The 14,294-nt window shown below is 54.7% G+C and overlaps 1 protein-coding gene across 4 annotated transcripts in view; it reads left to right on the forward strand.

The window, feature by feature from the left end:
* The first annotated feature begins 5,064 nt into the window (after positions 1-5,064).
* The window catches only part of VWC2 (von Willebrand factor C domain containing 2), a 133,148-nt gene continuing 123,918 nt past the window's right edge, over positions 5,065-14,294 (forward strand). For all 4 annotated transcript variants that reach the window (XR_003516669.2, XR_003516668.2, XR_003516670.2 and 1 more), the window contains exons 1-2: positions 5,065-5,404; positions 7,330-8,125. Coding sequence is in view for 1 of the 4 variants with exons in the window: in XM_027575073.2 (XP_027430874.1) it covers positions 7,433-8,125 (693 nt within the window). In the remaining 3 variants the exon portion in view is untranslated. The remainder of the gene's footprint in view (positions 5,405-7,329; positions 8,126-14,294) is intronic.

Raw genomic sequence — 14,294 nt, forward strand, 5'->3', positions numbered from 1 at the left:
TTTCTTTCTCGAATATTGGAAGAGAGTAGGGTATGGCCAGGATGCAGAAGGTATAGAACAAAATTCTTCTTGGCCCAGGATGGTGGGAAAATTTTCAGGTCTCCTCATGTCTGGAGCTAAAAGACAGGAGTATCTTTTCACAGCTGGAGATAAAACCTTACTTGCGTGTTCTTGGATCGGAGGGAGAAGAGCGGGAGCCTGGGAGAGCCCAGTGAAGGGTACAGAGACGTCAGGAGGCCTCCAAGGGAGTGAGAGTTCAGTACGCTTGCGGACTGTCTTCAAGATCCAGCACAGCGCAGAGGTGGGGGCAGGAACAGGGGATCGAGGCAAAAGCAGATCTCAAAAAGCACTTTGTGTCATGTTGTTTGCGCTTCTTCCTTAATTCATTTGATAAACACTTGCCACGACTCGTCTGCAAGCTACAAATGCCACAGAAGCGAGATGCTAGAAATACAGAAGTGAGTTCACAGTGAGGAGCTTGGAGCAGGGAGGGAGAGGGAGATGATCAAACCAGCGTATGTAACATCATCTTCCAAATGTTGAGGAGTGTAGATTTGGGAGGGGGACAAAAGGCTGCTGGAAGCTTCTCCCACAATATGATGGCGGCAGCCCTGCCTGGCTTACTGGCCCAGATCACACCCCGCCTGGTGAGACCAGTACGGGTGGATTCCACGGAAGGCTCTGTGTCGGGAGAAGCCCATTCAGCTGTGCATGGAAAGGCATCATTGCAGGGTCCTGTACCCCTTACACACTTTCCTCGCTACCTTGGGTCCCTGGTTTCTCCTGGTTTAAGTGCCGACCCATGACTGTGTCCTGAACAGCCTGTCCCTTCCACTTCGACCACGGATTTATTATGACTCACTCATGTTCATGTCCACACTAGTCCCAGATACCCGGGCGGCTCCATGTTCAGTTTCTATACAGAAGCAGTCTGGGGCAGGGAAGCAACTCCTCGTGACACTGGGCCCACGATTCTCACTGGAGCACTGGCTCATGTCTGAAGCCCCGCCCTGCGTCTGAGCCCCAAGCCGTGTCCATGCCCGACCATTTCCAGAACCCACTCCTGTAGCTCCGCATCCCCAGATCTCCATCACTAGAGTAGCTGATGACATCGCGGAGAACATTGAGATGCCCCGGGCTATTTCAAAGTCCCCTTGGTATACCATGGAAGGTTCCAGAAGCCAGCCAGCTTGGGGACTGAGAGAGAAGTCATCCCCGGAAGACACGTTGCCTGACTCTCCACCAAAGACACGTGTACCAACCATGTATGTTCTCAATCCACCCGGACATACCCTTCCCCTCACACTGTCATTTGCCGTGCTCAGCCCAGCAAGCCATGCCCTGCACGGCCCACTCTGGGGGCCCTGGGAGCAGAGTATAGATAATGCTAGGTCTCTGGTTGTGCCATAGCTCGGCCTGGTGCCTGACTCCGGGGAAGACCACGGGCCAGAGAAGCAGTCACGAGAAAACACATCCTGTATCAGAAGTGCCCCAGAGTGGATTCCAGATTCTCTTTACCAACCCCAAGGAAATCCTGCCCTGAGTACCTGTGGCACCCAGCAACTGCCATAGACTTCCTCTTCTGGAACTGTCTAGAGGAAGGAGAAAACCTGAAGCTTTGCAACTGAATGCTTTTCACCACTGCCTGGTGCATGCAGGCCCTCTCCACCTGGGGCTCGGAAAGTGCCCGCCAAATGTGGCAGCAGAATCCCACACCCCGCACCTCACTTACACCTCAGGCCAATACACTCTGATGGGCACCTGTCTCCGCATGATTCCTTCTGAAACTCTCTTATTGGTCAACGTGTATGTGGTCCGTGATGTTAATGAGGTGGTTGACTTTATAGTATATTAACAACAGATCCCTGGAAACCTCCTTCCAAGGAACGCCGTTGTGCCTCTGATTTGAGGAGAATATCTGTGAGTCATCCACTCGATGATCTGAATGGATCCTGCTGACTTTTGGCATAACAGCAGAAGGGATGAGTCTCCAAAGTGCAGTGTAATCAGGCAGCTGGGGCAGCAGGCTGGCCCGGGGAGCAGTAACTCTCCACCCTAGGCATGTATCAAAGGGTAAGCAGGAATGGAACCGTTGCCTCTGCTGTCTACTAGCCCAATCCAGAGCAGAACTTTAATTATTGGCTCCCTGAACAGCCGGGCTTGCTCTGGGCACATCCACAAAGAGCCACCAAGAGTGCCAAAGGTGGCTTCTCCCACTCATCAGGTTGAATTAGTAGTCCACTTTCTGTCTGGACCCCAAAAGTCCTGCTCACCCTAGATTTTGGATGGAAGTGGCTTTTACTCCTCCTAACCCCGAACGGTGAAGATTGAAAACAGCTTTTCGTTTGTGCAGTTTTTCCTTTTCCTTCCTCCTCCTTCCTCCTCTAGGTCTGAGAGGCTCTTTATCAAGTTTTCCTTCCTCAGTTACGCACCTATCGATTTACTCCCTCACTCCTCGGCAAAGGTCAACTGAGCTCTTGTCATAGCTTCCAACAGGTGCACCCACGCGAGAGTGCCAAGAACTGACCTCCAGGGCTCACTGCCTGGTCTCGTCCCTTGCATGTCCCAGGGCTTCTCTGTTCCCTGGGGGGGTGTAGGGCTCAGTGTGCGCAGTCCCGTGGGAGTGGCTGGATAGGGGGGCTGGGAGAAGCGATATGTTAAGTACAATAAGTGCCTGACAGAGCACCTCCCCCCTGGAGACCACCCGTCTTGCTGCCCCAGGACAAGGGTCTGAGGTTTCAGTGTCAACTGGGCTCTTACCCTATCAGCCGTGACCTTAGCGAACTCACCACCTCATTGAGGCATGGTTTCCCACTGGCAAAATGGAAGACAGTAATGGTGCCCCCAAGACTTGGGAGCATGGTATGGGAGTGGATGAGATGCATCTGACCGTGCCCAGCATTGTGTGAGGGACGAGTGTGTTTCTCAAAGTGTTTTCTTCCCTTGCTCCCAAAGATGAATCACGTGCAGCTCCTGCCCATCATGGGGGCCCCTGTTTTGGAGGTGGGTGCAGCTACCCAGGAGCTCCGAGAAAGTCACCTGACTATCACAGAGACAGAAACCGAGTCTTGCTGGGTGAGGAAGGTCAGATTCGTTCTAAGCATATAAAACTCTGTCATAGTCTTTCTTAAAATAGAAGAGAGGACTGAAGAGTCAACCTGGAATCAGTCTCCTCTGTCCACTGCTAGGGATGGGCACTGACTCTCAGACTCACTGCTGAGCGAGGTGCTGCTTTGGCTGGTGGGTTTCAACTCCGGCGCCCAGAAGGAAACACGGACGGAACAGACTGGGTTCACACAGACAAGGGGCAGAAACAGGCCACGCCCAGAAGGAAACATGGACGGAACAGACTGGGTTCACACAGACAAGGGGCAGAAACAGGCCACAGCGCCAGGGCATTTTGGGCTTCCTATCCATTTGGAGATTTTCTTTCCTTTTTCTTCTCTCAATGAGAAAACAGAGCTCCTGAGACACCCAGTGACTCCTCCCAGGTCCCCCAATCTACCCTTGGTGGAGCCCAGATGACACCCATGTTCCCTCACTCCCTGACTGGAAATCTTTCTGCTCTTTATCTGTAGCCTGAGGAGACAGTAGACAAATAACAGAAGGAGAGGAAGATAGGAAGGAATGGGGGAAAAAAAAAAAAAAAGGAAGGAAGGAAGGATCATAATTGTGAATGCAATAAATTGTAAATTCTTCTGATGCCTGCAAAGTCCCAATATTTCCTTGAATTTCTCAGCTAATCAAGGCTGCATGGGTATTGTTATTCAGAAGGACAGAAATCCTTCTAAAACTGCTTTTCCCCTTCATTTCATCCCACCACCAGAGAGCATCTGACAGAAAGTGGTTTGGATGCTGGGCCGCACAATTAGCTCCTAATTTTGTCAGGCTTCTTCCTGCGAGCCCCACTGTCTCATAATCATGGCTCTCCACTGTGACCAGCAGGCTGGGACAAAGGCTTTCTGATTCAATAGGAACTGTGATTGAGGTGAGATCGATACAGAGACGTCATGATTCCCTCAATCAGACCCCCAGCCAATTTTTCAGCTAGAAGGACCAGCTTGCGCACACATCACTAGGGTTTTATTATTAGTCACATGCGCTTGGGGTTACTCCCAGGGCCACGACATGACGGCACTTGGCAAAACAAATGTGATACTTAACGGGGGCAGGAGACTTAGCCTGGGCGGCCAGGCTGCTACATTCCACTGGCACATGTGACCTGCCTCTTGAGGTGAGGTGAGGTGACAGGAAGAAGAGACAGTAGGGACTCAAAGGCAGAAAGGCTCAAATCATTTGGGACACAGAGACCCTCTACCCAGGCTTGGGATTTTTTATTTTTTGTGGTTTTTCTTTTTTGGATTTGTTTTTTGTTTGTTTTGTGTATTTTGTGCGTGTGTGGATAAGCTTCTCCCTTCTTCCTGTGACCTCTTTGTCCTTTCTAGAACCACAGGTCCATCTCCTTTGTCCCGGATAAGAGGTGGGGGAGGGGCACCTGGGAGGTTCTATTGATTGAGCATCGCAGTCTTGATCTCAGCTCAGGTCTTGATCTCAGGGTCCTGAGTTCAAGCCCTGGTTGGGCTCCAGGCTCTACCTGCAGCCCACTTAAAAAAAAAAAAAAAAAAAAAAAGAAAGAAAAGAAAAAAGAAAAAGTAAGTAAGTAAATAAATAAATCAATCAAAGAGGTGGGGGAGAACAGGAATTTGTCTTAAGGTCCTCCTGCCCTCCCCAGGCCCCCAGCCCAGAGACTGATTGTGGGGAAGAGGTGGTGTTTTGCTCCAGCATTTTCAGTGATTCTCGGATGACATTGCCCCGGGAATGCACATGCCTATAAAAATTCCATTTTGGGAGTTAATGTGAACAGGTTCCTTTTTTCCTTTATCCAAGAAAAGTAGCACATCCACTGACCAAGATCAAAGGGTGAACCCCAGTCGGCACAACACAGGGCTCTGCTTAACAGTTTAGCATCCTTACAAAATTAATCCGAAATGTTTCTATTTGTGGCAGAAGAGAGAGCGGGCCGGAAAAGGGAGACTCAGGGACTGGGAGGGGGATTGGCAGAGATGCTGAAAGTACGCTGTCCGGATTTTTATGAGTTTCTCCCTCTATACCTCTGGGTTTCTGACCGTAAAGGGGAAACTCACTCCCAACAGTCGGCTAAGCCAACGCGGCCTTGGAATTCCAAACTGAACACAGTTTGGTTCAGGTTTTTCAACGGCGGCAAAACCCAGCCGTCCACGGGGCTCCTAGGAAAGCCAGAGGGGACCAATTAGGAAGGAAGAAATTAAAGACAAGAGTAAAGGAAAGAGGAGGCGCGGATGAAAGGTCCAGTGGAGAGTGAGTGACAAGGCAGGAGCCCGGCAGCCGGGGCGGACAGGCGGCCGCGCGGGGGGGGGACTGACAGGTGGGTGTCGCGGCCGGGCAGGGCGGCGAGAGGGCTCGAGGTCCCCAACTCCGCGCAGCGCCGGCCGCCGCAGCGACGCCTCGCGAGAGAGCGGGGGCCGCAGAGGAGGGAGCGGGGCGCGCGCGGGGCGGGAGGAGGCGGGAGGCGGGCGCGCGGGCTCCCACGCCGGCCTCGGTGCCACCCGCCCGCCGCGACCCGGGCGTCTCCTCTCCCTCCGACGCGCCGCGGCGGCCCGGCATCCGGTTTGCTTGGCGCGGAGATCTCCCCGAACCCGCGGGGTGGAGAAAAGCGAGGCCAAGCCGGGCGGCCCCCCGGGTGCGCTCCGCGGCGGAGACGCGGGGACGAGACCCGGGGCGGAGCGGCGGAGGGCGGCGCGGGCACTGACGCGAGTTGGGCAGCGCGCTGAGCCAGCCCGCGGAGACGCCCTAGCCGGGTGCACGCGCCGGGCGGAGCGCGCAGGTGGGGCTGCGCTGGCCGCGGTGCGCCCCGCGCCGGTCCCCCGCCGGCCGGAGGATGGGCGCCGGCGTCCCGGGACCGCGCCCGCCGCTGCTGCCCCCGAGCCCGCCGCGAGCCCGGCGTCCGGCCCGCGCCCCGCGCTCATGTATGTAGGCTGGGCGCCCGCCCCCAGGGCTGAGGGTGCATGTGGGGTGTCCGCACCCAGCGCGCTGGGACGCGCCCGGGGCACCGTTCCACCTTCTCATTGCTCGGGAGAACCTTTCTCCGACCCCGACCCCGACCCTGAGTTTGTAAATATGGGTGGGTTGCTCGCCCCGGGCTGAGGTCCATCGGGCCGGGGCTGGAAGTGAGCACAGGGCACGGTTGTCCCAGCTCTACGGGGGAGGGGGGTGGTTTGCACACCGTTGGGGGGTGTGAAGACCCCCTGGAGCGCGCCGGATGGGGGGGTAGGGTGGAGGGCGAGGGGGAGAGAGGCTGGGTTGCCCGCACCCTGCGGCGTCTAGGGTTCTCTTGGCCCCTTTGGGCGGCAGAAACTTTGGGATCCAGAGAGGCTTTTGGAGATGGGGAGAGTGAGAGGGACTCGCCCCCGCCCTGCATCCCCAGCCTCCCCCACCGCACACCTCGGTGCTGCCTGGGCACTTCTGCTCCACCCTTACGACCCCCTCCTGGGTGAAAGCGATTACGAGCCCAGCGTTGCGGCCCGCGCGGGGGTGTCTCATCAACGTTCGCGGTCGCTGAGCGGCTGGCTGGGCACGGGGGGGTTGGGGGTGGGGGGGACGGGACGGTGGAGGAGCCGAAGCCTCCGGAACCCCCGACCCTGCCGCCGGGGCTGGCCGGGGACATCCTTCCGTGCCTCGGGGCCTGGGGAGGAGGGCGGGGAAGCGACGTCTGCTCCCTGCGCTCGAGGCATTTAAAAAAGTTGTTGGAGATGAATCACGGGGTCCTGGGAGCTTCGTTAACCCCCTCCCGCCCCTTTCCCCAAACGCCCTAAGGCAAGCCGGGGAGGGTTTCCCACCAGTCTTCCTGCACGGTCTTCCGTGTCCAACTCCACTGCGGAATTCTCCATTTAGTAACCTTGGGGAAAGTGTGGCTAGCACCCAGGGGGGCACATCCCGGGCTCCCGGATTATGTGGCTCTACCCGAGTTTAGCACGGGGGCGCGGGCCCGGCTCGCTGCGTTCCCCGCAGCTCCGGCTCCGCCACCCGCCCAGGGCCGTCCCCACCGCTAAATCGCGGCCACCGGAGAAACGCGGCCGGCCGGTGTTTCTCCCGGACTTCGCTTCCACGTCCGTCTCCACCATCTGTGAGGTCTCAGAAGCCGGCTGGGCACCGGCGCTGGGCATGCTGCCCCCGCCCGCGTCGTGCGGCTCGTTAATCTAGAGCGCTGCCGGGGCCGGGCGGCGCGGGGCCGGGTGGGGGCCGGGCGCGCGCGGGCCGCGGGGCTCAGCTGTGCTGCTGTTCTCTCCGCAGGGACGGCGGCTCCCGGCTGGCGGCGGCGCGCCCCCGGGCTGTGAATGCGACTCGCCCCTCGGCCGCGCTCCCCGCCCGCCCGCCCGCCGGGACGTGGTAGGGGATGCCCAGCTCCACTGCGATGGCAGTTGGCGCGCTGTCCAGTTCCCTCCTGGTCACCTGCTGCCTGATGGTGGCTCTGTGCAGTCCGAGCATCCCGCTGGAGAAGCTGGCCCAGGCGCCGGAGCAGCGGGGCCAGGAGAAGCGCGAGCACGCGTCTCGGGACGGCCCGGGGCGGGTGAGCGAGCTCGGGCGCCCCGCGAGGGACGAGGGCGGCAGCGGCCGGGACTGGAAGAGCAAGGGCGGCCGGGGGCTCGCCGGCCGGGAGGCGTGGAGCAAGCAGAAACAGGCCTGGGCCGCCCAGGGCGGGGGCGCCAAGGCCGGGGACCTGCAGGGCCGGCCCCGCGGGGACACCCCGCAGGGGGAGCCCCCGGCCGCCGCCCAGGACGCGACCGGCCCGGACCTCGTGCCCACGCCCGAACCGCCCGAGGAGTACGCGTACCCGGACTACCGCGGCAAGGGCTGCGTGGACGAGAGCGGCTTCGTGTATGCCATCGGGGAGAAGTTCGCGCCGGGCCCCTCGGCCTGCCCGTGCCTGTGCACCGAGGAGGGGCCGCTGTGCGCGCAGCCCGAGTGCCCGCGGCTGCACCCGCGCTGCATCCACGTCGACACGAGCCAGTGCTGCCCGCAGTGCAAGGAGAGGAAGAACTACTGCGAATTCCGGGGCAAGACCTACCAGACTCTGGAGGAGTTCGTGGTAAGAGGCGAGCGCCCGCCGGGCCACTTTGCACCTCCCACCGCGGGGTGAAACCCCTCTGTGCACTATGCGCCCCTACTTTGAAGAAGAGGCGCGTTCTGGTTCTCAGAGGCGGACAGCGCTGTGCTCGCGTCCGCTCAGCACGATCTCCCTTTCAGTGCGGAGGTAATCTCTAAAGCGATGTGGCCGATCCATTCATTCCTTCGGTCTTCGGCTCTTCGCCTTAAAAGGGTACGGAGTGGGTGAGGCCCGAGGCCGGGAAGGGACAGCCCGAGCTCTTACTGGCTGTACCGTTAATGTTAATCCACGGCTCTTAATTTAAAAGTGTTGCCGCTGAAATGCTCAACCTGTTTTCAAACACAGGGTGATTTGCCGTGCCGTTTGGGATATATCCTTCAGCTAATGGCTAATTAAGGAAGACTAGTCATATAAATAAGCCATTTCCCTAGATTACTTGGTGGGGTATCATGCAAATGTTCTAAAAAATGAAAAGGCAGAGAAAATGCTTGCTCATTGGATGCCAACACACACTAGTGGAGGGCAAGAACAAGAAGCCTAGTTTATGGTTAAAAATTGTTTTGTTTTAGGTGAGGACCAGTAACGATATTAATAGTGCTGGCCATCCCCCGGATACCTACCGTGTGGCAGGCTTGAGGCTGCATTTTCCACGTGCATTACCTTAGTTAAACCTCATATCATGCCGTGAGAGAGATTATTACTTGTGATCGCCAGTTGATGGAAAAGAGGAAACGGAGGCACAGAATCTTTTTTTTTTTTTTAAGATTTTATTTATTTATTTGACAGAGAGAGAGAGAGCGAGAGCAGGAACACAAGCAGGGGGAGCGGGAGAGGGAGAAGCAGGCTTCCCGCCGAGCAGAGAGCCCGATGTGGGACTCGATCCCAGGACCCTGGGATCATGACCTGAGCCCAAGGCAGATGCTTAACGACTGAGCCACCCAGGCGCCCGGCACAGAATCTTTAAATAACCTGGTGAAGGCAAGGTGGCTGTTAAGCAGACTCCTGTGCCAGGCCAAGCGGGTTGTACTCCCCAGTGCCCACTTTCCCCCTACATTCTGTGTGAAACAAAAGCCCAGCCCCACTGGGGCACAGGTTTGGATGGAGATACTGGGCCCCCCCCGCCCCCCGCGTGTGCTGGCCCCTTGGGGAGCTCTGACAGCCCGGCCTCTCACTGGTGGCCTGAACAGAAATGCACAGCTCTCCATCCAGACCCCCCCACCCCCAGAAAGGAAGCTCAATCTATGGCCTGCTGGACATGGCCTTGCTTTTTGCTCATGGGAGGTTTCCTGGGCAGAAGGGGGCATCCTGGGGCCTGCAGCCCCCCAAGCTGAGTAGAGAAGGCACGAGTCCCCCGGAACCCAGCCTCTGAGATCTGCACATTCAGGATATGCCCAGGATGTGAGGGCACTGAATGAATTTCAGGAATAAGTTTTCAGGGTTGTAGAACTGGAAAGCTGGGAAGGACGGATCTGGAGATAAGGTACAAAGTCTTGAAACAATGCTGGTATTTAGAGTCAGGGAACATGGGTGTCCCTGTTAGCCTTGCCATTAACCAGCTGCATGATAGCCACAAAGCGCCTGTCCCCTCTGGGGTTCTTTTTCCTCATCTGCAAGCTAAGGGGCCAGCTAAGGCTTGTTGCAGTTTCCCAGCCTGATGGCCGGAGTGCATCTCCAGGCCCGCCTGGTTAGCACAGTTGTTCACTCCAGCCCTTTGGAGAAAGAAAGACAAATTTGTTGAGAAACCCTTATGAACCAGGCCCTGAACATACGCCATGAGTGAGGTAGGAGCCCTGTCCTCAAAATGCTGACTAGTGGGAAACATCTGCCTCTCCAGGTGTTTCTCGGTGTGGAGGCAAAAGTCCTGGCAAAACCCAGAGGCGGGACCTTCCCTGTTGGCCTGGGGCAAGGCTGTAGGCATGGGCCCAACAAACTAAATCTCTTGAGTTTTAGGCTCCAAAGAAAGTCTACAAATGCAAGCCGTTAGTTTTTAACAAATCACGTTTATGGTTTACACTGTATGTAGTTTTATAGTCATTTCTTAAAAGAGTCTGGTGAAGTCGGCTGAGGAATTATTGCCGTTTTTATCTAAAAAGCCAGAACACATCACCAGGTGGCCGTTCATCGACCTGAGATGGCAGAGAGAAGGGAGAATTCAAACTTCTGTTTTCGTAACTCACCGCCAAGTGCGAGCTGCCAAGAAGCTGTCTTTGTGTGCAGGGATGGGGGAGCTGTTATCTGATTCCTGTTTTCAAAAACTGGTGGTCAGTAAGTAGGCTGTGTTTCAGACTCCGGAGACGGCAGATGTTAGAGCAACAAACGGGAGATTGGAAGGATTATCATCCTGGGAAGAATTAAGATAGTAGTGAACCTATTTTTAGAGTATTAAGTACATCTTTCATCTTCAAGTGACACTTCATTTTTAACTTTCATCCAATCCTGACCAGCTGCTAGGATGTACACGTGCATGAATGTTATCCAGCTGCTACAAATGTTTGATTATGTGCTTGCTCCCGTGATATGTGCAGCTTCGTAACGATTTCAGTGCCATACGTCGTACGTATCCAGCTCGTTCGTTTCTCTTACCGTCAGGAAAATTCTAGGCATTTCCCTAAGTCACTGTGGCTTTGTGCAAGTCATTTCGTGTCCGTGGTTTTGTTTCCTTCCCTGTCCGAGGAAGGATGCAGCACTTTGTTGCGGGTGTCAGAAGGATGACCTAGAAGGGCGGGCATACGGTCGGCGGGGAGCCCGGGGCCGGCGGGGTGGGGGTGGGGGGGCGGTGGCACGGTCTGTGGGTTGCAGTCATGCAGAATCCTGGTGCTGAGTGCCAGGGCACAACCAGTGTTCACCTGCCTGCTCGGACTCTTCTGGGCTTCCGAGAGAGAGCCACCAAATCTGTGGTTTGCATAGCACCGCGCATGGAGAATGGAACAGGAAAGCATTTGCTGTCTGAAGCGCTTTGCTCTTCTCTGAAGCAGATGTAATTGATATGGAGGCTGTGGTCCAGTAGGGTCCTGCTTGGGATGCTGTTTACCATAGCAAGGAGGGAGGTGACAAGGAGGCCAGCTCTGGGCCTCCTTCCCTGGGAGGCACACAGACACTTAAACCATCTGCTCTCTGCCTCCCGAGAGAGGGGAAGCTCCCGCTGGAGGCTGGGTGCTCACTGTGGGCATCTGAGAAGCAGGCAGAACTGCAGATCCTGCCCTGGGCCTGGGTTGTGCGTTTGGCCCCAGGGAGGGCTCAGCCTCTCCCCGTCGTCCGGTGCTTCTCTTTCTTGGACACGTGGCTCCCTGCCCAGTTTTCACAGTCAATTCCGTCTTTTCCTTTTCCCCCGAGCTCCCGACCCCATGACAGCCCCCGTTCCTCAAGGCCTGGTTGATCTCAGCCAGATGTCAGCAGAAGACCTCACTCACGGCTTCCATAGAACCCCATGAGGCTGCTAGTAACAGAGTCCTATCCGCATTTTTCTGGGGATATTTGCAACTTAATTTGTATATGCAAATAAAACCATAGTTCCTGGTAGAATTTTCTCCACTGCCTCTCAGATTATACCAAACATCCTGTTCATCGCCTTAGACCAGCAGGTATCCAACTTTGAATAAGGAAACCTGTCTGTCGGTTTATATTTTTTATACCTGAATGGTGTTTTCATGTGCTGTCTGCTTCCTAGGGTCTATTCATTCACTAGGGTTGGCATAACAAAGTAACAGACCAGGCGGCTTAAACAATACAGATTTACTGATTCACAGTCCTCCAGGCTGGAAGTCCGAGATCAAGGTGTGGGCAGGGCTGGTTCCTTCTGAGGCCCCTCTCCTCCTCGTGCAGACGGCTGCCTTCTCCCCATGTACTCGCTCACCAGGTCCTTCCTCTTATTGTCTGTGTCTCATCTCCTCTTCTTATAAGGATGCATGTGTCCTCTTCATATCAGATTGGGGCCCACCTGTACGACCTCATTTTAACTTAATTTTCTCAGTTAAGACCCTGTCTCAAAATAGTCACACTGTGGGGAACCGGGGGTTAGCACTCGAACAAGTGGATTTGGGAGGGAGGACATGATCCAGGCTGTAACGTAGCTCTGACAGGTGTCAAAGGCCAGAGTTGACCTCATATGCATGAGCCCAAGGAGATACAAGGAATGTGGGGTGGGGGTGGGGGAGGCTTCATCAACAAGTATGATTGAAGAAAGACTTTACAAAGAAGGCCCAGAGGGGTTGGTGATAAACTCCATGCCTGAGAAGCAGAGTGAGGCAGCCCACCCAAACCACTCTGATGCTGTGTGTTTTCCATTCTGAGCGCTGCGTTAGGAACCATTATACTATGTTTGCCGACTGGAGCCGTGCATCGCATATAACCAGTGGGCGGCTCTCGGGGGCTCTGCGAAGCAGTTTCAAATTCGCCCCTGATGGCTACCAGGCAGGCCAGCAGCAACCCAAATTTGGAATTTACAATTTGAGCAGCAAAAGAAGTTGTTCCCCTCATGGGGTCCTCCCGATCCCTTGGGGGACCATGAAGCTAGGAGTGGGGTCTGCAAGCTTGTTTCTGCGTTTTATAGAACCCAATCAATTCATACGACTCTTTTGGCTGGTATGACACCAGTTCAGTCTGTCTGTGTGGCTCTCGTAGTGACCAGGAGCTCTGATTGGCGATGGTGTCGGTCTTTGAGGAAAAAGGGAAACTGAATTATTAATACATACTGGTCGCTCAACTGTCTTTCAAAGTGTGAAGACTGTGGAACCAGAAGCAGTTGGACGGAGATCCACAGGTGAACCCAGGCTCTCCCAGGGCGTCAGTGTCTGACCTGTGATTAACCCTGCTGCCGAGTCTCATTTCCAGAAGCTTAGTAATGAAAACAGTTCTTCCATGAAATTTGGAATCAAAACCTCCATCTAAGTAGATCTCTATTGTAGTTACCAAAAGATGCCAGCAGGGAGAAGGACATATTCATCATATTTTTCAGTTCCAGGGTATTTATGTTCTTTTGGCTAATGTCACTTAGCATAAAACAACACTATTATTATTATTTACCTTTGCCAAGAAAACTGACTCTAGCTGTGTAAAGCTAACGTTCTTAAGTCAGCCTGATGCTCGTGCTCAGAAGTTGCTACTTCTGAGTTTGTTTTGGTTCCAAGTCAGATTTTCTAAATTCTGGACTTCTCAGTTTCTGCCTTTCTGTCCAAAGCCATTTAAACAGTAACAGTTTTTTTTTTTTTTAATGTATTTGCTCTTTAAAAAGATTTTTATTTATTTATTTGAGAGAGAGAGAGACTGTGCACGCATGAGCGGGGTAGGAGGAGGGGCAGAGGCAGAGGGAGAAGCAGACCCCCCACTGAGCAGGGAGCTCTATGCAGGGCTCGATCCCAGGACCCTGAGATTATTACCTGAGCCAGAGGCAGATGCTTAACCGACTGAGCCCCCCACGTGCCCCTGAACGGTAACAGTATTTTAAAAGGGGGAAGTCCGTATGCTTTCTTGGGAACTTTTAGATGTGGTCAGATGTTGACCTTTAGGATTCAACCCAGTTAAGTAACTTGATCAAAGTCATGGGTATAGTACGTGGTGGAACCAGGATCTGAGTCCTAGACTGTGGCACACTGATGATTTTGTGCTTCCAACTGCACCATCTTACGTCCGTGACCAAATGGTGATGTAGTGTGACTGAGAGAATTCTAGGTACATGAAGAAGGGAATGCTCCTACAGGTTTAGAGCACCTGCCCCACATTTGTGTCCAATAAATGCTGGATCAATTTGGCCAAGTGTTTATTTATGTGGATTCATGCTACATTTGACTCAGGCCATCTAGGACAAAATAAAGGTCTGTGTCCTTCAAAGTATGACATCTTGAGTTGGAATGAGAACAGAAACATTGAGTTCCAGGAGCTCCCTGAGGGCAAGGGGCAGCAGACAGAACAGTAGATCTCCAGACGTGGACAAGACCCCAGACCTTCTCAGGCCCGGAGCAGGCAAACTGGTGGCCCAAAGCCAACTCCAGCTCAAGGAGGTATTCTGCTTGGCTCACCACACGTAAGACATTTGTTTGACTAGTACAGATATTTAACAAGTGAAACCGTTCGTCTATATACCCAGATTGCCAATTTGCTGTCAAAATGGAATGATTCCCAAATGGCAGCCATCTGCCAGAGCTCTGCTGGGTGG

Source organism: Zalophus californianus, chromosome 12 (assembly GCF_009762305.2).
Source record: "Zalophus californianus isolate mZalCal1 chromosome 12, mZalCal1.pri.v2, whole genome shotgun sequence".
NCBI lineage: Eukaryota > Metazoa > Chordata > Mammalia > Carnivora > Otariidae > Zalophus > Zalophus californianus.